This window comes from Brassica napus, unplaced genomic scaffold, assembly GCF_020379485.1.
Source record: "Brassica napus cultivar Da-Ae unplaced genomic scaffold, Da-Ae ScsIHWf_1767;HRSCAF=2399, whole genome shotgun sequence".
Classification (NCBI taxonomy): domain Eukaryota; kingdom Viridiplantae; phylum Streptophyta; class Magnoliopsida; order Brassicales; family Brassicaceae; genus Brassica; species Brassica napus.
The window spans coordinates 7,281-34,627 of NW_026015184.1; the positions used below are offsets into that span (position 1 = coordinate 7,281).

A 27,347-nucleotide genomic window follows, 5' to 3' on the forward strand; every position below is an offset into this window, starting at 1 on the left:
AAATACTATATTTTCTTCTATAAATGTTGGATAGTATAAAATTTATCTATTTCAAACAAAACATTGGAGTGTAATTCACATTTATTTGAATATGTTCCACTAAAATATAGAACTGTTATATTTCTTTCTATTTATATAAAATATTATATTATTTTATATAAATGGTGGATAATATAATACCCATATTTTTTGGTGAACGCCAAAACCATCGACTGCAATAAAAAATTATAGGTACAACGAAAGCAAATTTGACCGAGCGGAGAATTAAAATAATCGCTAGTAAACCGCTGAAAATAAAATTTGGGAACCAGTTGACGCTGAAAAAATCATCGTTTCTTTCACCTCTCGCAATCAACCACAAGTCAAGAAAAGCAAGCTGATGTTGTTTCATGAATGCATGCTGGGATGTGTTTTGCCGTGGTGATAGTTCAAATTTTCTGCCGCAACCACTGGTTTTGGCGTTCACCAAAAAAAAACAAGGGTAATATTTATCTATTTTAAAAAATATTCGAAAGAAACTCACATTTATTTTATAAATTTTCGATTTCTAAAAAAAGTGGATTGGTATGATCTTATCTTTGTTCTCAGAAAACTTTAGATTTTTTTTTGTTTAAATCTAAATAAAATTTTAACAAATCACGGATTTTATTATGTTTTTAATTTAAGAAAAGAAAAGAAAGTCAAAAGAGCTATTAAAAGGGTGAAAAAACCATCCAAAATCTCTCAAATGTCACCTGAAAAAAAGTAAAAAAAATAAACAAAACGCTGCCCGAAACTCATGCCCGAACTGCCCGACTCCTTCCAAAGTAGTAATCCCCCCTCTCTCTCGATTCTATTTTTTTTTCTTCTCGTTGATAAAAAAAAAACTCTCTCTCTCTCTTCTCTCTCTTTCTCTCGCTCGCTGGATCGAAAAAAAAAAAACAAAAATCAAAGGCGGCTTTCGATTCGCGTTCTTCGGTCTCCGCCTCTCAACGGATTAATCGTTCTTCTCGTGGTTAGATATTCGCGGATCAGGTACTTGAATTTAAAAAAAAGGAATCGTAATCGTATCTTCTTCTTCTTCGATTAATTAGGGTTTTCAATCGAATCGAATTGTGTATTTTGAAAAAGGGGAAAAAAAAATGAGAGACGTCGTCTATGCATGGGAGGGGGCTTTCTGAGGATAGGAAGAAAGGTCATCGTCGGCTTATGTTTAGACCTCCTTCGCGTCTAATTTCAAGCTTGGAGGCTTCTGGTGGTTCTTCCTCTCTATCTCTCTCTTCACCTTCTTCCTTCTCTAAGGTAATCAATTCTCCCTTTTTCCAACTTGATTGCTTGAAGATTGGTTCAATTGGATTTAAAGTCGAGATTTTTTTGATGTTTTCGGATTTGATTGGTTCAATTGGATTTAAAGTTTTGATTTTGATGATGGTTATTGCAGGACGGGAGGAGGATTAGTGTTGGTGACTGTGCTCTGTTTAAGCCGCCTCAGGATTGTCCACCGTTCATTGGTTTGATCCGTTTGCTCGTTCCGGAACGAGAAGGAGGAGGCAGCTTTAAGGTTCGTGTGAATTGGCTGTACCGACCCGGTGAGTTGAAGCTTGGGAAGGGCGTCCTTTTGGAGGCTCAGCCTAACGAGATCTTTTATTCCTTTCACGAGGATGAGATACCTGCTGCGTCTTTGCTTCATCCGTGTAAAGTTACCTTTCTTCCCAAAGGCGTTGAACTCGCATCTGGAATCTCTTCGTTTGTTTGCTGGAGGGTTTATGATGTTATGAATGAGTCTATTTGGTGGCTCACTGATCAAGATTATATCGATGTGAGTGAGATCGTAATCATTATTATCCAATTGTTGTTCTCTTCTGTTTCTTCTCTGGTTTTGACAACCCTTTTTTTTGTTTCTTTGTGCAGGAACGTCAACAAGAAGTAGATAACTTATTGCGTAAGACTCGTTCCAAGATGACATTACAGCAGGGTGGTCGTTCTCCTAAGTCAACGAATAGTCCGACAACATCTCAAGCGAAAACGGGAACAGAAGGTATGCAGAACAGCAGCTCTTCTTCTTCACAGGGTAAAGGAAGGAAGAGAGAGCGTGGTGATCAGGGTTCTGAATCTGTGAAAAGAGAACGCCCAAGTCGGATTGATGATGGTGGTTCTGGTTTTGTAAGAACAGAAAGCAGTTTGAAATCTGAGATTGCAAAAATTACTGAGAGAGGGAGGCTAGTGGATTCTGAAGGGGTTGAGAAATTGGTACAGCTCATGCTGCCTGAGAAGAATGAGAAGAAAACAGATTTGATTGGGCGGTCCATTCTTGCAAGCGTTGTAGCAGCAACAGACAAGTTTGATTGCCTCAGTCGTTTTGTCCAGCTGAGGGGATTACCTGTTTTTGATGAGTGGCTACAGGAAGTTCATAAAGGGAAAATTGGGGATGGGAGCAGTCCCAAAGACAATGGTAGATCAGTGGACGATTTTCTTTTGATCTTGCTGCGTGCTCTTGATAAGCTGCCTGTGAATCTCAATGCTCTTCAGACTTGCAACATTGGAAAGTCTGTTAACCATTTGCGATCACATAAGAACTCGGAAATCGGGAAAAAGGCAAGGAGCTTGGTTGATACATGGAAGAAACGTGTTGAGGCAGAAATGGATGCCAAGTCGGGATCTAATCAGGGTGCATCTTGGCCTGGAAGATATCGTCAGTCTGAAGTTTCTCATGGCGGTAGACATTCAGGTGTATCTGCTGATGCAGCCAGGGCATCAGCATCTCATCAACATCCATCTAAGTCCGTGTCTGTCATAATACCGTCAGATAACAACATGAAGTCTGCAACCACATCTCCAAGTTCTACTAGATCAGCACCATCACTTGGAACAGGTGTAGCTGTCGTTAATGATGGGCAACAAAGAGATACTGGTGCAGTCCATAGGGAAGTTGGGCTGAGCAGGAGCTTCTCATCACAAAGAACAGCAACTGAAAAGACTCCTGACATACCTATGGCTGAAGGTTGCAGTAACAAGTTAATTGTTAAGCTGCCAAAACGTGGTCGCAGTCCGGCACAGAGTTTTAGTGGAGGTTCCTTTGAGGATCATGCAGCTGGTAGTAGCAGGGCTCCATCACCTGTTCCTTCAGAGAACAATGATACAAATCGACCTAATTTTAGCCTTGATGGGTCTAGTAAAATAGAAGATATTATCAAACCCACGTCTCCTACCTTAGGAGATGTTGTGAAAACTGGAAAAGGGGATAGTGGATCACACAGCTCAATGAATGCCTTGATTGAAAGTTGTGTCAGGGACTCTGAGGCAAATGCATGTGAGGCTGGTGTGGATGACGTTGGAATGAATCTTCTAGCTTCTGCTGCTGCTGATGAAATTTCCAAATCCCCTGTTGCATCACCCGCGGTATCCCTGGTTTCAGATTCCTTGATGAATGATATTTCAGAGAACCATACAACAGGCTTGCCTAACGAGCAAGCTGAAGCTCTTGCCAAGGATCCCACCATTGTTGAACATGTCGGTAGTAGTGGCGAGCAGTTGGCCTCTGTAGTGAATGTGAATGATTCTAAGCCCTCTGATTCAGAAATGGAAGAGTTGCAAAGATTGGTGGATCAGTGCCTAGAAAGCAATGAAAATTCAGATGATGTTGCCCCAACCGCTGGGCACACATCAGGCATTAGGGGAAACATTTCTGATGATGGTGATAGTCGGGTAGTTGCTGACGTAAAGACTGAAGAGATATCAGAGACAGATGGAGTGGCAGATACAGTGATGAGGACAGGAAACTCTGCCTTACGTAAATGTAAAACCGTTGGCAAAAGTCAAAATGAGGATTCTTTGACTGCTGAAGATTCACATTTGGAGGCTGCTGGTGGTGCTCAGGTGGAAGATAAACCAAAGGTGATATTAAGTTCTGAGCTAGTTAATAAAATGGGTGAAGTGGTTTCAGTTTTGTCAGAGTTTGCCAAGGATAGGAGTACTGAAAATGTTGATAGATCGATGCCAGAGAAATTGTCTGATGATAATGATTGTGGTGGAACAGCTAACGATCGAAAGGCTGCTTGTACATCAGTGGAAACTTCTGCGCCAGCTGAATGTAAAGCCATCGTATTATGTCCCAAAGTAGAATCCTTGGTTGTTGCAAATTCACACTCTGATAACAAGGAAGAGCATAAACCCCCGGTAGTCTTGAGTTCTGAGTTGGATAAAGAAACGGCTGAAGATGTAACTGTTTCGTCCGAGCTCCCCAAGGGCATAGCTGCAGAAAAGATGGACGTGGGGATTAATCATGTGAACCAGACAGATAAACAGAGCAAGCCTGTGACAGCGCATCTGTACTCATCTTTAACTAACGGTGAAGTTGAGCATGTAGAGGCGTCTCTAAAGAGTGCTGAAGTCGGAAAACGGTGCGCCACGACAACATGTGATGATGGGGATGAAGCCGAGGAATGTACCTCTGTTGCCAAAGATGTTCCTTCAGTTTCAGCTTCAGCTTCAGCTTCAGCAGGGTCAGAGCTAGAAGCCAGAGTTGAATTTGATCTAAATGAAGGTTTCAGTGGGGATGATACACGAGATGGGAATTCAAATAACTTCTCTGGATCATTATCTTTAACACCTACTCCTTTACAGCCCAGTCTACTTCCTGCATCCGTTACAGTTGCTGCTGCTGCAAAAGGTGCATTTGTTCCGCCTGATGATCTGTTGAGAAATAAAGCAACTGTTGGCTGGAGAGGATCTGCTGCCACTAGTGCCTTCCGGCCACCTGAGCCAAGAAAAGTCCAAGAGGTGCCACTAAACATGAATAATGTGGCTTCCTGTGATGCTTCGACAACTGCTGGCAAGCAAACAAAGACATTCTTCGACTTCGACCTAAATGTACCGGATGAAAGAGTTCTTGAAGAGCTGTCTTCCCAAAGATTTGCCAATCCCTCTGGTGTACTGGATCTTGATCTAAACAGACTTGATGATCCAGCCGATATGAATAATCATACAGTAAGCAGTGGTCATCGGGTGAATTCAACTTTTCAACAGACAAACTTATCTTCTGGTGGTAGTAGGGATTTTGATTTAAACGATGGACCTGCTGTTGATGATGTTAACGTTGTTGAGTCATCTCTGGGTTTTAGTCAAAATTCCCGAAGTGCACAGCCAATGATCAGTGGAATAAGGCCTGGCTTCTCATCTTGGTTTCCTGCTGTTAACAATTATTCAGCAATGAGCATTCCTCAAGTCTTGCCTGAACGTGGCAATGGACCGCAGAGAATGGTTGGTCCAACATCTGAAGTTTCATCATATACACCTGATATGTACAGAGGCCCTGTTTTACTGTCTTCTCCAGCAGTTTCATTCCCACCATCAGCATTTCAGTATCCTGGGTTTCCTTTTGGTTCCAGCTTTCCTCTTTCCTCAGCAAATTTTTCAGGTGCTTCAACACCATACATGGACTCTTCATCAAGTGGCAGGCTATGCTTCCCTCCTGTCAACTCTCAAATATTGGGTCCAGGAGTTGCCATCCCTTCTAACTACCCAAGGCCTTATGTCGTTAATCTCCCAAACAGCAATGGTGGAGTTTCGGACAGCAACAATGCAAAATGGTTGAGATCTGGTCTTGACTTGAACTCTGGACCAGGAGGGCATGAAACTGATGGCAGAGATGAAGCAGCACTTGTACAAAGACAGCTATCTTCCTCTGGTTCTTTACCCTTGAAAGATGAAGCAAGAATGTATCAAATGTTTGGTGGTACTCTCAAGAGGAAGGAACCAGACAGTGGTGGATGGGATGGATACAAGCAACCCTCTTGGCAATAACAAACCTCAGAATCTCTTTGTAGGCCGTTGCACTAAGCATGTAAGCATATTTTTACTCTCTTCTTTCAGCTCTAGCATCTTCTGTTTCTTTCTTTATATTATCTCTCGCTGACTGTGTTTCTAATTCATCTTTGTTGGCTCTTAGGTACTCTTGAAGATAAAAGCAGACGCTAACTTAGTTCCTTATCTCTTTTAGAGATGCAAGCGAGTGTTTAGTTTATGTTTTTTTTTCTCTTTTTTTTTGGAGCTCTGCTGTAAAAGAAAAAATGATGGTCATTGTTGGTATGAGACTGGTAAAATCTGACATGGTTTGTGTATTATATAGTCAGCAGCAACTCTTTTGTAGATTTTTTTACTTGTGGTTAGTTATGGTTGAATCCACATTTCAGAACTTTTAGTCTCTGTTATAACAAAATGGCTCATATATTGCAATAACAGGTAGTAACTGATTGTACCATCTGCTAACTCACAACCCACATGTGTACATAGTTCCTCCAAAAATCTCTCTCTCCCCTGCGGTTTTCCCTTGGTGGTTGAAAGCTTGGGATTCAAGAGAGGTTTTGCAGAGGAAGAAAATGATTACTGTGCTGCAGAAGCCATGTAACAACCAAAGGGGAGATTTTGTACCACTTCCTGGTACAATATAGGGAACAGTTACAGCAAACAAAGCAAGACTTTGGGTTAAGAAACTCCACTATACAGCAAACTACGCAGCTCTTTTTGATTTGAATGTTTCATTATACCTTGAGACAAAACCGTGCAAATGGTTGTTCTGAGATTCCTTAAAGAACCTGCATTGCTTCCACTCCACTGATCCCAAGCATTCCAACATCATTTGCACCATCTCCAATTGCCAGTTTTGACTGGTCTTGTCACCTATGCAATTATGGAACCTTCAAGTAGCTAACATTACCGTCTCAAAATCTTGAGATGTTCTACATATTCTGTGCCTTGTGAAGAACATGTTTAGGAGCAATCGGTGAGTGAAGAAGCCAAATGTCACTGGAAGCTACTCAAATAGCTTCCGAGTCTCATTGTACAAAAAGTTAATGTCTGTGTCAAAGAGAGACAATGATTGACTTGTACTTTGATGACAGTGATTTGACACTGTACAATGTAACCAAAAGATCCTCGCATAAAAATCATAACCAAACATAACTTGTTGTGGAGGGTAGGTCACCACATTCAAACCGTAATCAGCCAGAATAAACTGGATCAAATCACAAAATTATTATATAAACTGATCGGTTTTGTAAACTTGTGGAAACAACTTATTCATGCTTATAATTTTAGTTTGCTTGCTATATAGATAATCTCTCTTCTAGTTTTTTTCCACTAAAAATAGAATTTTTCAAATACATAGGAATTTTACTCCATTTTTTTACGACACTTATTTTATAAGATAAGTATTAGTCATGGCTGATACGTTCCAAAGAGACTCTCTCTCAGACCAGATCTGATCTACATGGAAAAAAGAAAATTTCAATATTTCTTATCTTCTTGGCAAGAGAATGTGCACATATCTAAAGATACAGAAAATGAAGATTTTACTCCAATATGTTATATTTTTTTTTCTATTTTTAGATGAATGTTATATTTTCTTCTATAAATATTAGATAATACTTCCCAGTTTCTTAAAAAGTGTGTTTAGAGTTTTATTTTTATTTCAAAAAGTGTGTCGTTTTTTATTTTCAATACAAAATTTAAATAAATGTTCATTTTTAACCTTATTGTATTAGTGTATTAAATAAATAAAAAAGTGTGTCAACGGATAAAATAGAGTTTCTAATTAAATTTTAAATACGCGAGAACATTTTTTAAAATACACTATATGAAACAAAATGAGCAGATCATTTCTCTAATTTTATTTTATAAAGTACTCACATTTATTTTTGAGTTTGTTGATTAAAAATGATCCTAAATTTCGTTTGATTTTTATAAATGATCAGACTTTTTTTTGTGTTTAACCCAAATAACTTTTTTTTTTAAATCACGAAGTTCGTTTTGTTTTAAATTTAGGAAAAAATTAGAAAAATCAAAAAGAGCTATAAAAAGGGGGGAGAAAAGAAAAACACACTCAAATGTCACCAGAAAACCAAAAACAAAATAAATAAAAACGCTGCCCGAAACACATGCCCGAACTGCCCCGACTCGTAGTACCCCCCTTTTGCCTTCGTCTCTCTCTCTCTCTCTCTCGATTTTATTTTTTCTTCTTCTTCTTCTTCTTCTTCTTCTTCTTCGCTGGATCGAAAAAACAAACAAGGGCGTGCTTTCGATTCGTGTCTCGCACTCTACGGGGGTTTCTTCTTCTTCTCGCTGTTGGATCTTCGCGGGTTGATTGGATCAGGTACTCGATTTCAAAAATCAATCCCTAAGGAATCGCATCTTCTTCTTTTAATCTCAATTTTAGGGTTTTTTTAATCGCAAACCAATTCTGAAAAGGAAGACGAAATTGTGTTTGTTTTGATTCGAAAGGGGAAAAAATGAGAGACGGCTATGCATGGGAGGAAGAAAGGTCATCGTCGTCTGCTTATGCTTAGACCTCCTTCGCGTCTAATCTCAACCGCTTCTTCTTCTTCGTCTCTCTCTCTCTCTTCACCTTCTTCCTTCTCTAAGGTAACTTGATTCGTCTCAATTGGCTTTTGATTGGTTCCGATTTGATTTAAAGTTTTGATTTTGATGATGGTTAGTGCAGGACGGGAGGAGGATTAGTGTTGGTGACTGTGCTCTGTTCAAGCCGCCTCAGGATTGTCCACCGTTCATTGGTTTGATCCGTTTGCTGGTTCCGGAACGAGAAGGAGGAGGTAGCTTTAAGGTTCGTGTGAATTGGCTGTATCGACCCGGTGAGTTGAAGCTTGGGAAGGGCGTCCTTTTGGAGGCTCAGCCTAACGAGATCTTTTACTCCTTTCACGAGGATGAGATACCTGCTGCGTCTTTGCTTCATCCGTGTAAAGTTACCTTTCTTCCCAGAGGCGTTGAACTCCCATCTGGAATCTCTTCGTTTGTTTGCTGGAGGGTTTATGATGTTATGAATGAGTCTATTTGGTGGCTCACTGATCAAGATTATATCGATGTGAGTGAGTGAGTGATTAAAATTCGTTATCCAATTATGTTTCTTCTCTGGTTTTGACAAGTCTTTTTTTTTTTTTAATGCAGGAACGTCAACAAGAAGTAGATAAGTTATTGTGTAAGAGTTTACAGCAGTGTGGTTGTTCTCCTATGTTAACAACATCTCAAGTGAAAACAGGAACAGAAGGTATGCAGAACAGTAGCTCCTCTTCTTCACAGGGCAAGGGAAGGAAGAGAGAGCGTGGTGATCAGGGTTCTGAATCTGTGAAAAGGGAACGTCCGAGCCGAGGTGATGATAGCGGTTCTGGTTTTGTAAGAAAAGAAAGCAGTTTGAAGTCTGAGATTGCAAAAATTACTGAGAGAGGGAGGCTAGTGGATTCTGAAGGGGTTGAGAAATTGGTACAGCTCATGCTACCTGAGAAGAATGAGAAGAAGACAGATTTGATTGGGCGGTCCATTCTTGCAAGTGCTGTAGCAGCAACAGACAAGTTTGACTGTCTCAGTCGTTTCGTCCAGCTGAGGGGTTTATCTGTTTTTGATGAGTGGCTACAGGAGGTTCATAGAAGGAAAATTGGGGATGGGAGCAGTCCCAAAGAAAATGATAGATCAGTGGACGAGTTTCTTTTGATTTTACTACGTGCTCTTGACAAGCTGCCTGTGAATCTCAATGCTCTTCAGACTTGCAACATTGGGAAGTCTGTTAATCGATTGCGATCACATAAGAACTCAGAAATTGGGAAAAAGGCAAGGAGCTTGGTTGATACATGGAAGAAACGTGTTGAGGCAGAAATGGATGCCAAGCCTGGAAGACCTCGTCAGTCTGAAGTTTCCCATGGCAGTAGACACTCAGTTGTATCCTTTGATGCAACCAAGACATCAGTGTCTCATCTACATCCTTTTAAGTCCGTGTCCGGTATTTCAGATAACAGCGTGAAGTCTGCAACCACCTCTCCAAGTTCTACTAGATCAGCCCCATCACCTGGAACAGGTGTTGCTGTTGCTAACGTTGGGCAGCAAAAAAATACTGTTGCAGTCCACGCAGAAGGTGGGCTGAGCAGGAGCATCTCATCACAAAGAACTGTAACTTTTGAGAAAGCTGAAGGTTGTAGCAATAAGTTGTTGGTTAAGCTGCCTAAATGTGGTGAACGTGGTGGTGAGCACGAGAAGGCTGTTAATGAGTCTAGTAAAATAGAAGATATTGTCAAGCCCACGTCTCCTACCTCGGGAGATGATGTCAAAACTGAAAAAGGGCATGGTGAATCACACAGCTTAATGAATGCTTTGATTGAAAGTTGTGTCAGGGACTCTGAGGCGAATGCATGTGTGGCTGGTGCAGATGATGTTGGAATGAATCTTCTAGCTACTGTTGCTGCTGATGAAATGTCCAAATCCCCTGTTGCATCACCCTCGGTATCTCGGGTTTCAGATTCTTTGGATGGCTTGCCTAGCGAGCAAGCGGATAATGTGAATCTCACCATTGTTGAACATGTCAGTAGTAGTGGCGAGCAGTTGGCCGTTGTAGAGAATGAAAATGATTCTAAGCCGGGAGATCTTGATGAGAACTCCGATTCAGAAATCGAAGAGTTGCAAAGATTGGTGGATCAGTGCCTAGAAAGCAATGAAAATTCAGATGATATTGCCCCAACCGCTGGGCACACATCAGGCATTGGGGGAAACATTTCTGATGATGGTGATAGTGGGGTAGTTAGTGACCTAAAGACTGATGAGATATCAGAGACAGATCGAGTGGCAGATACAGTGATGAGGACAGGAAACTCTGCCCTACGTATATGTAAAACCATTGGCATAAGTCAAAATGCAGATTCTTTGACTGCTGAAGATTCACACTTGGAGGCTGCTGGTGGTGCTCAGGTGGAAGATAAACCAAAGGTGATATTAAGTTCTGAGCTAGTTAATAAAATGGGTGAAGTGGTTTCAGTTTTGTCAGAGTTTGCCAAGGATAGGAGTACTGAAAATGTTGATAGATCGATGCCAGAGAAATTGTCTGATGATAATGATTGTGGTGGAACAGCTAACGATCGAAAGGCTGCTTGTACATCAGTGGAAACTTCTGCGCCAGCTGAATGTAAAGCCATCGTATTATGTCCCAAAGTAGATTCCTTGGCTGTTGCAAATTCGCACTCTGATGTAGTCGATGATAACAAGAAAGAGCAGAAACCCCCGGTAGTCTTGAGTTCCGAGTTGGTTAAAGAAACGGGTGAAGATGTAAAAGTTTCGTCTGGGTTCTCCAAGGGAGTGGCTGCAGAAAAGATCGACATAGGGATTAATCATGTGAACCAAACAGATAAAAAGAACAAACCTGTGACAGCTCATCTGGACTCATCTGTAACTAAGATTGAAGTTGAGCATGTGGAGGCGTCTCTAAAGAGTGCTGAAGTCGGAAAACAGTGCGCCACGACAACATGTGCTGATGGGCATGAAACAGAGGAATGTACCTCTGTTGCCAAAGATGTCCCTTCAGTTTCAGCTTTAGCAGGGTCAGAGCTGGAAGCCGGAGTTAAATTTGACCTAAATGAAGCTTTCAATGGGGATGACACACGAAAGGAGAATTCAAGTAACTTCTCTGGATCGTTGTCTTTGACATCTACTCCTTTACAAACCAGTCGACCTCCTGCATCCATTACAGTTGCTGCTGCTGCAAAGGGTGCTTTTGTTCCGCGTGATGATCTGTTGAGAAATAAACCAGCTGTTGGGTGGAGAGGATCTGCTGCCACTAGCGCCTTCAGACCAGCTGAGCCAAGAAAAGTCCAAGAGGTGGCTTCCTGTGATGCTTCTACAACCGCTGGCAAGCAAACAAAGACACTCTTGGACTTCGACCTAAATGTACCGGATGAAAGAGTTCTTGAAGAGCTGCCTTCCCAAAGATTTGCCAATCCCACAAATCCCTCTGGTGTACTGGATCTTGATCTAAACAGACTTGATGATCCAGCCGATATGAATAATCATACAGTAAGCAGTGGTCATCGGGTGAATTCAACTTTTCAACAGACAAACTTATCTTCTGGTGGTAGTAGGGATTTTGATTTAAACGATGGACCTGCTGTTGATGATGTTAACGTTGTTGAGTCATCTCTGGGTTTTAGTCAAAATTCCCGAAGTGCACAGCCAGTGATCAGTGGAATAAGGCCTGGCTTCTCATCTTGGTTTCCTGCTGTTAACAATTATTCAGCAATGAGTATTCCTCAAGTATTGCCTGAACGAGGCAGTGGACCGCAGAGAATGGTGGGTCCAACATCTGAAGTTTCATCATATACACCTGATATGTGCAGAGGCCCTGTTTTACTGTCTTCTCCAGCAGTTTCATTCCCACCATCAGCATTTCAGTATCCTGGGTTCCCTTTTGGTTCCAGCTTTCCTCTTTCCTCAGCAAATTTTTCAGGTGCTTCAACACCATACATGGACTCTTCATCAAGTGGCAGGCTATGCTTCCCTCCTGTCAACTCTCAAATATTGGGTCCAGGAGTTGCCATCCCTTCTAATTACCCAAGGCCGTATGTTGTTAATCTCCCAAACGGTAGTAGCAATGGTGGAGTTTCGGACAGCAGCAACAATGCAAAATGGTTTAGATCTGGTCTTGACTTGAACTCTGGACCAGGAGGGCATGAAACTGATGAAGCAGCACTCGTACAAAGACAACTATCTTCCTCTGGCTCTTTACCTTTGAGAGACGAAGCAAGAATGTATCAAATGTCAGGTGGTACTCTCAAGAGGAAGGAACCAGACGGTGGGTGGGATGGAGGAGGATATAAGTAATCGTTATGGCAAATAACAAACCTGTGAATTTCTTTGTAGGCCGTTGCACTAAGGCTGTAAGCATATTTTTACTCTCTTCTTTCACCTTATGTTGTCTCATGTTTGTTTCTCTCTCGTTCTCTGACGTTGTTTCGTATTCCTCTTGTTCGCTCTAGGTACTCTGAAGATAAAAGCAGACAGCACGCCACAAAGGACAGTTTCTTAGGAAAAAAAAGAAAATCTGACCCCTCTGTTTTACAATCATTCGTGTAGATACACCTCCAAACAGTTTCTGTTTTTCACAGGCATGGCTTATAAAACTCTCAGATAGATAAACCAAGACCATCATCATCATCGCTTTGTTTATTTGCTCTCATCTCCCAGAGTTTTACCAGGTGATCTTTTTAAAAACAACACACTACTCTTTGCCTTGTCTAACATCTATGTATCTGGACCAAAAGGCAAGACGAGAGTGTTTAGTTTATGTTTTTTTTATAAAGTTCTGCTGTAAGAAAGAAAAATGATGGTGATGGTCCTTGAAGCATTGTTGGTATATGAGACTGAGAGATTAAAATTTGCCATGGTTTGTATTATATAGTCAGAACTCTTTTCTAGATTGTTCTACTTGTGGTAGTTGTGTGTCGAACAAGTGAACACTTTTACTCTCTGTTGCAACAAAATGGCTGATGATATATATTGCAGTGACAGGTTTGAAACAAATAAAACATAATTGAGTTTGACAATAATAGTAAAAGCTCTCTATCTCTCTCTTCCATGTAAACTATTGATTGACTATGATTGACTATATATATATATATATATAATGTCTCTCATTTATCATACAAACTCAAAAGTGGAATACAAAAACATCAGACAGAGTTTGGGTTATCATCAATGCCGGGTCACTATCCTCCCACACAAAACGTTTCTGTCCAAAAACAAAGAGGTGAAGTCAGTGTCTTTTTCAAAGGAATCTAGAAGCAGAAGTCTATGAAGGTTTATTGTGTATACACTCACGATAAACACCCGTGGTGATTCGACTGTTGCTTCTTCTTTTTCTTGGTCTTGTCCTTCTGTTTAACCACCGGTTTGATCACTTCCTTGATTGCCGAATCAAAAACTGCTTTGACATTCTGCAAAATGTAAACTCTCAACGCTCAAGAGTTGTCTAAGACTATGCAGCTCGAGTCAATGTAAATGAATCTGTTATATACCTGTTGAGTTTTTGAGCTACATTCAATGTAATATGTTGCACCAATTAGCTTACGCAATTCCTCTCCCTGTCACCCCAAAACGTTTAACTCATACACACACAAAGCTACTGAAATCTACTGAGATCAAACCTGTGCAGTAGTTACAGGGGATAGTCCAGGATGGTCAGCCAGATAATGCTTATCCTCACGGAGATCTACATTTTGATGTAGTAACTAAGAATCAATAATACATGCAACATATCTGAAACAATGCAGAGGCAAATGCTCATCAGTTTCTTACCCAATTTGGTACCGACAAGAACTAATGGAACTCCTGGAGCAAAGTGTTGGAGTTCAGGGATCCACTGAGACTCAACAAGAAGAAGTCATACATAACATTAGAAATGACTTGACATTGTTACAAGTCTTATTGAGTTCAAAGAGAGATGCATGAAACAAAACCTTTTTAAAAACATTTTCATAGCTAGCTCGGCTGACCAATGAGAAAGACAAGACGAAAACATCTGCTCCTCTGTAACTTAAAGGCCTTAATCTGTTATAGTCTTCTTGCCCTGCAAAACAAAACACAACCCAAACAGGATCTTGGTCTATGCAACAATATCTCAAATCAATCAAAAGAAAAGAAATGTTGGTTACCAGCAGTATCCCATAGCCCTAAGTTCACAGTAGTTCCTTCAACTACAACGTTTGCACTAAAGTTGTCAAAAACCGTTGGTACATAGTCCTGTTTACAACCAATTCACAGTTTTGCATAAATCAACTCTAAAGAAAGATTGTTAGGAGAAAGAGAACACAAATATCTGGATCATAGTTCATGCATAATCCCCCTAGTAAAGGAGCTAACTTTGAATCACACAGATGAATTCTAAGAACCTTTAAGCAATAGGGAAGCTAAAATTTGACAAACCCAGAAAGATTTTCAGTAAAAGATTGAAACTTTCAAGAACATTCTGAAGAATCCAGATGTTGTTAGGAGAAACACAAAGCTGGATCTTAGTTCATGCATAATCCCTATAAAAAGGAGCTAACTTTGAATTACAAAGATGAATTCTAAGAACCTTTAGCAATAGGGAAGCTAAAATTTGACAAACCCAGAAAGATTTTCAGTAAAAGATTGGAACTTTCAAGTGAATCTGAGAAACCCAGATGAGATTCTTGATCAAAATTTCAGAGAGAGAGAGGTGTAGTTAACGAACTACTCACAGTAGGGAACTTGTTGCTGGTGTGTAGCAGATGAGCATACAGGTTTTACCAACGGCACCATCACCAACAGTTACACATTTGATGAACTTTGAAGCACTTGAAGCCATTCTTCTTCTCTACAACACATTCACAAGAAATAAAACAGAGAGAGAGAGATAAAAGTGAGGTGATGATTACTTTAATATGAGAGGAGTGAGATAATTAATATAAATGTGTTTAAATGGGTGTTTGTTGGCTTTGTTTGAAGGAGCGGTGGTGAACTCACATGATGAGCATCCATCTTTTGCTTCTTGAGTTAATGACACAACACCAGTTGTTACAATACATATTATTACGCCACGGTAATAACCATTTACTATGCAGTCTTTAATAATAGTCACGTTGAGCAATAGTGACAAGTCAAGATGGCTGATGATGTCATTCATATCATATGTGCATGCACTAACATGTACTGTTGAATACATGTTTTTGTTATTTTTGTGTTTCTCTCGGATATGCCATGTGAAATAGTATAGACTATAGAGCATAAAAACTTCTTCAATGGTGAGATACTCTTATAAGTATCAACCCAAATACAACATTGGTTTTTTTAATTAAAATTTGATTATCTATTTATTTAAAAAAAATCTAAATCATTATGACATGTGAAGATGGGCTTCTCAAAAAGAAAAATATTACATATCTAATTTAAAAAACTTTTCTAGCATTTCCACACCATTTCCTTCTTTTCAATATTTTCTTTTGTTCTCATTGGATGATCCTTTAAAATACTCCTAATGTGGATGTTCTAGCTTATTATGAGTTTTATATAGAATTTTAGGATGTTTTATCATTAAACAAAACAGCTCCATAGAAAATCACTGAAACCAGCATTTCAACAAATACATTATACGAAAAGATTTATCAGTTTTTTTTTCTGTTAAAAAATATGTTTATCATGCTACTTGACTATTATTATAAATAATGTTTATAATTAAAATAGAAAAATAGTATGGTATGCAACTGTTTATATAATATTTGTTATTTTATTTATACTTGTAGAAAATGGCCTGGCCTTTTTGTGGACCTGTATATTTTCAAAAACTTTATCATGGAATTTACTCCATAATCAGTGGCGGATCCAGACCAATTATTGATGGGGGCACGTAACTAACAAATATATTAAATTAATTTAAATAAAAAAATAAATATATTTAAATATTAAATCTGCAAGAAAAAAATAAACTTCAATTTTATTCAACTCAGAATTTTTTTATAAAATAGTTTTATAACTATTTCTTTACAAATGTAACTAATCATATAGCATACTATTACAATTAAAATTAATTTGAATATATATAAAAAGTAGTCTTCAAATTTACACATTCAGAACAACATATCAATATCTTACAGAACTTGTTAAATCAATTAATCATATCATAAAGAACTAAACTCTAAAACATTAAATAAGACGTAAAAAAAGATTAAATAAAAATGAATGTGAGTAATTAGTTTTTTCAGTAGCAATGCTAATGTCTATTATTAAAAATAAGGACCTAAAATGTGCTATAAAGTTGAAATTTAAAAATGAGGTATATATTATAATGGAAAGAACTATTAAACACACAAATAAGTGACAAAAAAAAACAGACAAATAAAGAAGACAAAGATATGCTAACACAAAAATAATAATATTTACAATAAATAAAATGTAGGGAAATCTCACTAATATTACCGTGAAGAAAGATATTGTAATAATGTAGTCATGTCATACAAGACATTAATATACACCAAAAGATAAAAGTAAAACCAGGGAAAAAGAAGCAAAAAGTTGGTTTCGAACCATGTACGAAGTCAACAGAAATGGAGAATCTTTACCAACTGTTCCACGAAATCATTAATAAATGTTTACTAAATAAAATTGTAAAAGTAGTTGGGGGCACGTGCCCCGTAGCTGATACTGTAGATCCGCCCCTGTCCATAATATAATGTAAACTCGACCAACAAGAGTTCGTTGGCAACAACCAGCAACAAAAATTCAAGAATCACAAAAGAATCATAGCAACTTTTATATATCGAACATTCTTACCAAATAATTCATTTTTGTTTGTTAATAGATACAGATTGTACAGTTATGCTTTAGAAAATAAAAGTGCTGTTAATCGATATCACATGTGTTTATATATATAATGATTTATAGATGGATTTTTTTTTTTTTGATTTATAGATGGAAGTTGGGGATCAAACCTTGTAAGGACATCTACCAAAAGCCGTAGCTCAATGATTAACAAAGTTATATAAATATATAAAGATAAGTTAATTGTTGGAGTAATACCTACGACTCTATATATCGACGCAACCACCATGAATATGAAAATGCAAAAGTCTGTTAATTAGAGAGGTGTTGTTCACAAGGAGGACCACGGGGCTTGTTACTCTCTAGCTAGTTGAAAAATGTATTTTATTTCAGTATTTTACAAGTCATTCCCACCAACACTTCCAAAAATATATAATAAGAAATTGCTGACTAATAATACAATAAAATGACAAAGCATGGATTTAATATGTCAAATAAACATACTTAATGAAACGAAAACTGCGAAATTAAACTAGTTATAATTAAACTATAAAATGTAATATACAATACCTTCTCATATTCAAAACACAGTTTTACAAGTTTTGTTTAATCATGCAGTTCTATATATCATATGATTCATTATACAAAAGAAAAAGGCCATACGCAGAAGACCAATGACGTAATTAACATGAAATCCTCTAAAAAAGAAAAGCCTCAAAAGTTACAAAGGGACAATGGGAGCCAAGGTTTTAAATGTTTTTATAACGAAAATAAACATCTCTATATTAAACGCCTTCAAAAACTTATCAGCACAACCAATTAGACGATCAATCACATTTTTCATAACCGATAATCATATAAACTATTAACATACCTCAATTCAATATGGGCCGCATTGGATTTTCTTTAGTTGAACATCAAGTTTGTATTGGATCTGATGTGCCCGGGACGTTCCAACCCGCATATGAACGGAAGAAAATTTATACTCTTCTCTACTTTTGTTCCAAAATAAGTTAACTCACGAGGCTAACTTTTTTTTCCTTAATCACGGGTTATCTGGATCAAAGTTAAGTAATGTCCTAAGGAAGATATTACTGACGACTAATCTGACCTCTAATTTTCTAATGAAACATAATACATGACTTCATTTTCATCGGGCTATCTAACTTAGTTATAAGTCTCAGGCTATGAATTAATGATTAACCAAAGGTTGAGAAAAACAAAACTATAAAGATGATAGAATTGCAACTGATTTCATTATCATGTAGAACCAATGTCTTGCTGACAAAATTTAACAAAACAAATTGTAACAGAAAGTGAAATAATAAAATGGCAGCAGTATTTTTTTTTTTGGACAACGGCAGCAGTATAATATGATATGAAACTATGCTTCAGGAACATTGAATGCAAATGAAGAGCCGGATGTTGCTCATGCATGGGGTACCCAAACGGCTTCATGGTTCATATTGTTAACACTTGTCACGCATTAGTTACTCTACCGACTCATACTCTACTGACTCACAGACTTGCTATTAAACTCCAATTCTTACCGTTTGTTGATAAAACAGAACCCAAAAAATAATTCAAATACTAAAAGAAAATAAAAAAACAGAACCAAGAAACATACCAGAAAAGAGTTGTTTCATCAAACAAACAAACTGATCACATATCAGAAACATATAAAAAAAAGCAAGACACTAAAGAAAATATATAAAGAAGATTGAAACATCATCGAAAAAGAATAGAAAAATCTTTAAAAGACAGGACTTCTTCAAGATACATAGCAACATGACGGACGCCCACACTGCCCGGACGATCGTTGGAATAATCGGTAAGTCCTCACAAAAATTAATCAAACATACATTTCATAGTGCAATCAACAAAAACAAACCTCGCTAATTAATGAAAAATAAGTAATTAATTATTAACTTTATTGATAGTTTTTTGGGTTATCATATATATGTTCAGGAAACGTGATCTCTTTCGGCTTGTTCTGCTCTCCAATGTAAGCACATACTGTATTAGATATTCTTTGTTTCTGCATGTTGTCATAAACCATTACATGCAATGAAATATATTTTATATACTATATGTGAAAACTATGCAGACCAACGATGATAAAGATATGGAAGATGAAGTCAGTGTCGGAGTTTAAGCCAGATCCGTACCTAGCCACGGTTTTAAACTGCATGATGTGGAGTTTTTATGGACTTCCTTTTGTCCATCCCGATAGTCTCCTCGTCGTTACCATTAATGGAACTGGTCTTTTCATGGAACTCGTTTATGTCACTATCTTCTTCATCTTCGCTACCTCAGCTATCCGCGTAAGTTTCTAGTTCCTTAATGTGAATACGCATGCATGCACGTTAATGCTCTTTTTTTGTAACCAAGAAAGATTTGAGATCCTTATTAGATGTCTTACATCATGAGTTATAACGGTCATCTACTCTAGAACTAACTTTCAGGTGTGAGTTAGATTCATTACTGATAATGGTTTCTAATAAGCGTATTTGATTTTATACAGAGAAAGATCACAATAGCTATGGTGGTTGAGTTGTTGATATTCATGTCAGTGGTGATCTTCTGCACATTGTACTGTTTGCATACAACAAAACAAAGGTCTATGCTTATTGGGATCATGTGCATTGTTTTCAATGTTATCATGTATGCTTCTCCTCTAACCGTCATGGTAAGCTATTATTCTTATTCATTTCTCTATAATATTAACTATTCTTGTATCCAAAGTGCGATCACTCTAACTTGTTAATGATTTGACTAATGAGATCATACAGAAGATTTGAAACCAACATACTAGCATGAATGAGCTAGAGTTAGAATACTCATGAACACGACTACAATAGTCTAGACTAATCACGGATATGCCAAGAAACGGTTTCTATCATTGTTTTCTTCTTCTTTGTTGTCTTGTGAACTAACATTTAATGTGTTTAATTAACGTGCAACAGAGACTTGTGATAAAGACAAAGAGCGTGAAGTACATGCCGTTCTTCCTGTCACTAGCCAGCTTCATGAACGGAGTCGTTTGGGTCATTTATGCATGTCTTAAATTCGACCCATATATTTTGGTAAACTTCCTTTTTCACCCCTATAATATGTTCAACTCAATTGTTATATCTTTTTATAGGCGCTAATATATTGGTCTGTTTCATGAAAAACAGATACCAAATGGCCTTGGATCCCTATCCGGATTAGTACAACTTATATTATACGCAACTTACTATAAAACAACGAACTGGAACGATGAAGATGGAGATAAAGAAAAGCGGTTTACTAATGCTGAAATCCAGCTTGACCGAGCTTGACACTTGCAGCTATGGATGGTAGTGTCCAGCTTCATCGTTAGGTTAAGAATTAGAATCAGAAGAGATGCTAATGAAGATACAAAAATGAAGAACGAGGAAGCCCCGAAGTTGTAAGCTTTTCTTGAGTAGGAAGAAAGAAAAGGATGTCACTTTTTTTTTTGTTGGTTGGAAACTGAAATGATTATAATTTTGGCAAGTTGAATCTACGTAATTTGTTACAGTTATAGTAGTTTTATTAGATTATTTTGTACTCCTCCGTTCTTAAAAGATAGACTTTTTAGTATTTTCACGCATATTAAAAAACACATTAAACTATCATAATAAATGTATCGTTTTCTGTAATTTTCAATAACTTTTAACCAATAGTAACTCAGTAAAATCAATTAATTTTTTTAAAATTTACAATTTTTTCATAAAAAACATAAAAAATATCTTTCTGACACAAACGTTTTTTCTAGAAAGTCTATTATTAATAGGGAGTAACATTTATGGAAGCTGTAAAAGAACCATAAGAAACTAGCACGTAATGATTCTTGCTGCTCCTTGTGTGATAAAAGTTTCAATATACTTAATAAGGTAAGCAACCACAATGACTGAGCTTTAATTGTGTAACAAGGGTTTGATTTATAACTATCATTAAATTAAGGTACGTACGTATAAGTTTCTTACAAGCAAACATCATTAAGTATTTGAGTTTCCTAGTTCCCTTCTTGTCCGATATGTTGATGTTCTGTTTCCTCTTGAATCTCTGTGATCTCCAATCTTCCTGATCCATCGCCACCAGATTCAGAGAACTTAGTGACCTTCTGCAACTCGTCGCTCACACCTGACTGGTCATCACTAGCAGCAGCTACTACTTCCTGGTCTATCTTAGCTTGTGGCTTAGGACGGCGAATGGCCTCGGCTGCTTCTGGCATAACAACTGGAGGTGGTTGCGGAGGAACCCATGATCGCTGCTTCTGGATAGCTGCTGGTTCCGTTGTACTTGTTTCGTTTCGGATACCGATGGAACGTGCCGTGCCGTTGTCTCATAACCGAAATCAGCAGATCTAGGGTTCTTCTGTTGCCACCATGGACCTTTGGAACTCTCGTCTTGAGGCGGTTGACCATAGTCCCATGGCTGATAATAGTAAGAGATCATGTGTAATCAAATCAGACCAAGATTCATCACAAAGAGTGTTTGTTTTAGATCAAAATTAAGTTTGTACCTTAGCTTTAGGAGCGATGCGAGGATTTGGTAGCTGTTGGTTTGGATTGGGTGGCATGTCGTTAATCTCCTGTGTTTCAGTGAAAGTGAGATCATTATGTCACAGAGAACTATAAGGTGAGTCCAAAAATGGTGCAAAAAAAAAATAAACTGGTATTTATTTTACCCGAATGTTTGAAGGCTTCTCTCCTCTCTGGATCATAGACATTATCTGCAACATAACCAGTTTTCAACACAATGTTACGAAGGTTAGTAAAGATTCATTATAAACCGCATGAGTCTGCAGCGAACTTTATAGGTTTCAGAACATTACATCCATGTATGACTTTGGATGAGGGGGCTGAGAAGAATCAGCTGGTGGTGCAGGAGGAGAAGTAGACCGTGCTGCTATTATTAATTAGTTAGAGAGAACCAATCTAATAAAATGCTAAAGAACAAAATGCACACCGAGCCAGCAGAGAGAGGGGGTAACCTGAACGCGTGTCATAATCAACGTTGCTGCCATTTGCATAGGGTCTCTGCATCACATATCAACGTGTTCTAAAATGTTACCAAAAGAGACTACATCAAGTTCAAGTGGAGATCATTCTTCTCTTTGGGGTGTTTTTGGTTTCAGATTCTCTTTCTATTCACTCATGCTCAATAAAAAAGTTGTTTTGGGTTTTATTTCTGTTTGTGGATCATTTACTCTATGCATCAAAGATTATTGCAAAACACTTCGACCAAACTCACCCTTTCTGCCGGAGTTTTGACCAAACCACTATAGACCTCTTGGTTAGCTGAATAAACTTTGGGGAGGTTGTTGGAGTTCCCTGAAAGTAAGAAGTAAAAACAGAGGATTACTCTTTAGATCAAGAAGCTTTGACAGTGGCTCTTAAGATCAACCAGAGGCAACTAGAACCTATATGGCTCTTGATAGGAATTAAGTTGTAACTTTTTCAAAATTAAGATATGAGTCTGGAGAATACAAAAAAGCTTGAACACTTACTTTCGAGATAACGGATATTATTGCTCAAGGACTTCATTTCTTGTACTTGGACGCCTAAGAGTTGCATCAACTCCTCAAAATTCTTCCTCTCTGACAGCAAGAAACAATGCACAAATTTGGTTTCAGTGGGAAAGGAAGAAACAAGAGTAGAAGTAGTTACAGAAAGAAAGAAAGAAAGAACTAACATCTACCTTCACTCTTGGTTTTCATCATTTCCTGACTAACCCTGGCTACATCAGAAGCAGCCGCCGAAGCAGCTTTGGCTGTAGCTACTGCTTCTTCAGCTAAGCTAGGTTTTGCATCAGCTTTCTCCAGAGGATCATTTTCTTCTTCCGACATAATCTTACGGACCCACGATTTTAATCTTGGGATAAGAGATCTCTGAAACAAAAACGAATCTGACTTCAGTACGATCTTGATTTTGTACAAGGAAACTAATACTACAAACTTGCACTCCACATAGAGGAATCAGTAAATTTCAGAAAGGAAGAAACAGCTTTCCAACACCCTAATAATCCAGATAGAAATGTATTGGTGGTCTAATAAACAGCTTTCCAACACCCTAGTCAAAATGGAGAATGAAACAATGAATTACAAATGTGTTATGGCCTAACCATCTTATTCCTTACACAATCATCTTAACACTCTGCATATAAATGGACATAACAGAGGGGTTTGAGATCAACGGTACCTTGACAAAAACAGCAGTTCCAGCACCAGAAGCGGCTAATACTCCAACAGCAAGAACAGCATGGTACCAGCGAAAGCGAGAGCGCAAACTTGGAGGCGGAATCATAACAACGGGAGCAGGAGCATGCTGCACGGCTTGTATCTGCCCTTGCACCGCTTGCTGTCCATCTGTTCGTAACATAAGAATATCATAAACACACCTCCAATCAAGTCATCAAAGGAACATATATGTCTCAGCCTCAGGCTTATGTACCTTGACTGGTAACAGCTGTCTGCTCACTTGGTGATGGATCCTACATGATCAAGATATTTACAAAGGTAAAAATAATAATTCCATATGATCAAAACAACAAGAAGCAGTAAAGAAGAGAGAGAGCTTTTACAGGGACACGGCGGAAAGCTTCGTCAATCTCTTCCTTGGTGAGACCTTTCCTCTCAAGAAACGATCTTCTGTGAATCACAGGAGACCCTCTAACTCTCGGATGAGAAAGGAACTTGATAGCGTTCTCAACCTGATCCTCCCGTATCGGTTCAGAGTTCTTAAACACAGACTCCAGCTTTGCAGTTTCGCTAACTTCATTCGTAGCCTCTGTAACAACAACACAAGAAAGGCTCAACCTTTTCTAGGGTTTAGACACTTTAGTAACTCGTTCAATTATAAATAGTTTTCGTGGGATCGAACCTGAAATCGAGGGGTTTTCATGGGTCTGCTGATGAGTTGCCATAGCAGCAGCAGCAGCTCACCGACCTTCAGCGAATCCAAATCACAAGTGACAAAGAAGAAGAGACGAGTGATGTGAGAAGCGATCTTCTCCTCTCAGAGAGAAGAAGAACAATAAAACAAAAAGGCGATGATGATGATGATTAATCATCGAGGCGTTGCTCATATCGAGAGGCCTGAGACTTAATGGGCCTCAGATCAGATGGGCCTCGAAAACATTTTCTTAATACTTTTAAGAATAACTAGATTTTTGATCCGCGCTTTTAAAGCGCGGTTTTTTTTTTTAATTGATAAATATTTAGTAAATGTCACTTTTATATATTTGTGTTTTATTTTATAAAAGACTTAAAATTTTTTTTATATTTATCGTATTTCATTTTAAATGACTATTTATGTTTAAAAAATTAAACTTTATTTCTTTAATGAATTAAGTTGGTATAACTCTGATAAATTAATTTTATTATCTGGTTAATATTTAATAAAAAAAATTATATACTTTTAATAAGATTTATACTTTTCAATGAAAAACTCAATTTTTTATGAATGCTTAAATTATATAAGAAAAGAAAAAAAAATAATAATTAAGAATAGTTGAAAAAAATTATTTGAACTTCGACTCAATGGCTCCAAAGAAAAAAAAATGTGAGAATTGGATCTGATTTTTTAATCGGTCCAAATGGCTCAAGAGAGATCTGATGTGGGCTGGATCCAAAAAAAATAGCCCAATATAAATGTGTTATTAATATTAGTTGATTGCACTTAATGAAACATGCAATGTTAGTAAAAAAAAGAACATGCTAAGGTTAAAAAAAAGGATCATGCTTTAATAGTAGATGGTCGTTAATACAAAATTCGTAAATTAATAAAATAATGATTAAATCCTTTTTAAAATTAGTAACAATATTTGGTAACATATTCTAACAATAGTGAGGAAAACGTGGTTATTATAAAATTTATCCGATTTCTTAAAGACAGACTTTAACTTTGATAGATGAGAATGAAATAATAAAAGATGGACTGGATATATAACTATTTAAGCACTAATGTTTTGGCAGATTGAGAATGAATGTGTTATTTCATTACACTACAAGAAAACACAAGTTTTACGAGGGCAGTTTTCCTCGTGATTTCGTCGTGAAAGCAGTGTTACGAGGAATTAGCGAGCGAGGAAACCCGTTTCGTCGTTATACGTTTGTCGTAACGCATATATCCTCGCTAATCGTCGTAGCGTAGCGAGGAAATAATTTCGTCGTAAAAGCGAAGAAGAATATTTCGTCGTAAAGACCACGTAAAGCTTCCACGTAAGGACGTCACTAAATTCCTCGTAAATACCTCGAAAGCCATTCCTCGTTAAAGCCACGTAAATAACTCGAAAGTAAATACTCGTAAAGTAAACGTAAATATCTTGATAGCTTTCCTCGTAAAGACCACGTGAATTTTCACGTCATTTCCTTGTAAACATTTCCTCGTAAAAACCTCGTTAAGCTTCCACGTAAAGAAGTCGCAAAATAGCTACGAAATTACTTTGTTTCATTATTTTACAGAAATAAAAAATATAATTAAAAAAATTATTTAAATTATTAATAAAATTAAAATTCTAAAAAAATCAAAACCAAAATATTTTATATATAAATAAGTTTTGAATTCATAATACAAGAACCGAAATTAAAAAGAACTAAGGGTCGTTAATCGCCCGGTAGAATTCATCACTCCTCGCCGTTACGTCCGCCTCGGCATGTGAGTCGTCGGTTGGTGACTACCTGGCTCACCGAACATCTCTCTGTAATGGGCAGTAAGTCTACCTTTTCGAACCTGAGAAAAAAATTTAATTTTTTAAATTTCCGTCAACAGTATATTTTCCAACATTATCCACCTAATCAACACTAAATAACATAAGATCCGTAAACTTATCTAAATTCCCTATACTAACCGCCTAACCTACCTAAACTAACCAAATTAGAGAGGAATTAGAGAGGCTTACCATTGCAACGAAACAGGGAGGAAGTGGAGAGGAAGTAGAGAGGAAAGAAAGAGTGAGCGCTCGGGGTGTATATATAAGATTACATTCCGTCGCAAATTCCTCGTAATTTTACGACGAATTACAGAGGCCCGTGTTTTTTTTACGACGAAACAGCGAGAGATTACAAAGGCCCGCGTTTTTTATATAGAGGAAGTTACGAGAAATTACAAAGGCCCGTGTTTTTTAGGTACGAGGACGTTACGATGATTTTGCTTACGTGGAATTACCGAGGAAAGCTTCCCTATAAATATATACCCGTAACTCTCCTTCTCACCCACACCCAAACTCCCAAATCACACCTATCTCACTTCATACTCTCAAATCCAATCCTATTCAAATTATAAAATTTGAAAAAAAAAGGAAGAGAAGAAGATATTGGAATTTATGTTGGTGAGACACTAAGTAATATAATTGCTGGAAGTCTTGCCACATGTAAATCCAGTATATTTTTTCTTCTTTTTTTTTCTAGTTTTTACGGTACGAGGTGTTTACGACGATTTTGGTTACGAGGGGTTTACGACGATTCCGTCCTACGTGGAATTAAAGGGGCCGCGTCATCATTTACTTTACGTGGTATTACGACGAATCTCCTACGTGGTATTTACGACGAATCTGTCCTACGTGGTATTTACGACGAATCTGTCCTACGTGGTATTTACGACGAATCTGTCCTACGTGGTATTTACGACGAATCTGTCCTACGTGGTATTTACGAGGAATTCGTCGTAAGTTCGACGTTAACATACGAGGAATTAACGAGTATCCATTTAAATCCCTAAAACCCGAAACCCCAAACCCCAAACCCAATATTCCTTATCTTCTACTTCATATTCCAAACCCTATCTTTATTTTCATTCCAAACCACAATTACTTATTTTCATTCACTCAGAGAGTCTTACGTGGAATTAGCGTGCCCCGCTTTCTTTATTTTTTTTTAATTTCGTCGTAACTCCTCGTGGCCTTACGACAACCTTACGACGATTTTGGCTTGCGTGGAATTAGCGTGCCCGCTTTCTTTATTTTTTTAAATTTCGTCGTAAACTCTCGTGGCCTTACGACAACTTACGACGATTTGGATTAGGAGGAATTAACGAGTATTACGTATAAATCCCTAAAAATCCGAAACCCCAAACCCCATCTTCCTTATCTTCTACTTCATAGATTCCAAACCACAAACCATTACCCTGAAACCTCAATCTATTCGGGCACCTCAAACCCTATTTATAAAATATTCAAAAACCTTCCAAACAAACACAAGTCATATCATGAATTAAAAAAACTCACATGACATATTATAAATCAAACTCCCACATTATCTTATT

At 37.7% G+C, this 27,347-nt stretch overlaps 3 protein-coding genes and 2 pseudogenes across 5 annotated transcripts; 3 read left to right on the top strand and 2 right to left on the bottom strand.

The window, feature by feature from the left end:
- The first annotated feature begins 818 nt into the window (after positions 1 to 818).
- Positions 819 to 6,178, top strand: LOC125598859. Its single transcript, XM_048772596.1, has 5 exons — positions 819 to 1,014; positions 1,111 to 1,281; positions 1,421 to 1,798; positions 1,891 to 5,821; positions 5,927 to 6,178. The coding sequence occupies exons 2-4, from the start codon at positions 1,138 to 1,140 to the stop codon at positions 5,779 to 5,781; spliced, it is 4,413 nt and encodes a 1,470-aa protein (XP_048628553.1). The 5' UTR covers positions 819 to 1,014; positions 1,111 to 1,137; the 3' UTR covers positions 5,782 to 5,821; positions 5,927 to 6,178.
- Positions 6,179 to 7,913: 1,735 nt separating this feature from the next.
- LOC106362715 lies at positions 7,914 to 12,829 on the top strand. Of its 2 annotated transcripts, XM_048772597.1 has the most exons (5): positions 7,914 to 8,128; positions 8,257 to 8,397; positions 8,477 to 8,854; positions 8,938 to 12,680; positions 12,780 to 12,829. In XM_048772597.1, exons 2-4 carry the CDS (start codon positions 8,278 to 8,280, stop codon positions 12,622 to 12,624), a joined length of 4,185 nt encoding a protein of 1,394 aa, XP_048628554.1. In that variant the 5' UTR covers positions 7,914 to 8,128; positions 8,257 to 8,277; the 3' UTR covers positions 12,625 to 12,680; positions 12,780 to 12,829. The 2 variants fall into 2 exon arrangements, with proteins under 2 accessions (XP_048628554.1, XP_048628555.1); XM_048772598.1 differs by lacking the exon at positions 7,914 to 8,128 and having other exon boundaries at positions 8,472 to 8,862.
- A 441-nt stretch (positions 12,830 to 13,270) lies between these two features.
- On the bottom strand, positions 13,271 to 15,212 carry LOC125598860 (annotated as a pseudogene).
- Positions 15,213 to 18,666: 3,454 nt separating this feature from the next.
- Positions 18,667 to 20,652, top strand: LOC106364115 (bidirectional sugar transporter SWEET5). Its single transcript, XM_013803746.3, has 6 exons — positions 18,667 to 18,907; positions 19,045 to 19,081; positions 19,184 to 19,400; positions 19,601 to 19,765; positions 20,043 to 20,162; positions 20,256 to 20,652. Exons 1-6 carry the CDS (start codon positions 18,865 to 18,867, stop codon positions 20,397 to 20,399), a joined length of 726 nt encoding a protein of 241 aa, XP_013659200.2. The 5' UTR covers positions 18,667 to 18,864; the 3' UTR covers positions 20,400 to 20,652.
- Positions 20,653 to 20,947: 295 nt separating this feature from the next.
- LOC111212183 lies at positions 20,948 to 24,126 on the bottom strand (annotated as a pseudogene). Its single transcript, XR_007332770.1, has 12 exons — positions 23,967 to 24,126; positions 23,668 to 23,873; positions 23,538 to 23,577; positions 23,286 to 23,452; positions 22,786 to 22,975; positions 22,595 to 22,684; positions 22,339 to 22,418; positions 22,079 to 22,124; positions 21,920 to 21,990; positions 21,773 to 21,817; positions 21,608 to 21,676; positions 20,948 to 21,519 (listed from the first exon to the last, which is right to left on the bottom strand). The product of XR_007332770.1 is annotated as a peroxisomal membrane protein PEX14-like (transcript).
- Between the last annotated feature and the right edge of the window lie 3,221 nt (positions 24,127 to 27,347).

Bases quoted from the DNA above. Each gene is read 5' to 3' on its own strand.
- LOC125598859 (XM_048772596.1), top strand. From the start codon at position 1,138: ATGCATGGGAGGGGGCTTTCTGAGGATAGGAAGAAAGGTCATCGTCGG. The intron at 1,282-1,420 runs GTAATCAATTCT...TGGTTATTGCAG, and splicing joins CACCTTCTTCCTTCTCTAAG to GACGGGAGGAGGATTAGTGT. The intron at 1,799-1,890 runs GTGAGTGAGATC...TTCTTTGTGCAG, and splicing joins CTGATCAAGATTATATCGAT to GAACGTCAACAAGAAGTAGA.
- LOC106362715 (XM_048772597.1), top strand. From the start codon at position 8,278: ATGCATGGGAGGAAGAAAGGTCATCGTCGTCTGCTTATGCTTAGACCT. The intron at 8,398-8,476 runs GTAACTTGATTC...TGGTTAGTGCAG, and splicing joins CACCTTCTTCCTTCTCTAAG to GACGGGAGGAGGATTAGTGT. The intron at 8,855-8,937 runs GTGAGTGAGTGA...TTTTTAATGCAG, and splicing joins CTGATCAAGATTATATCGAT to GAACGTCAACAAGAAGTAGA.
- LOC106364115 (XM_013803746.3), top strand. From the start codon at position 18,865: ATGACGGACGCCCACACTGCCCGGACGATCGTTGGAATAATCG. The intron at 19,401-19,600 runs GTAAGTTTCTAG...GATTTTATACAG, and splicing joins TCGCTACCTCAGCTATCCGC to AGAAAGATCACAATAGCTAT. The intron at 20,163-20,255 runs GTAAACTTCCTT...CATGAAAAACAG, and splicing joins AATTCGACCCATATATTTTG to ATACCAAATGGCCTTGGATC.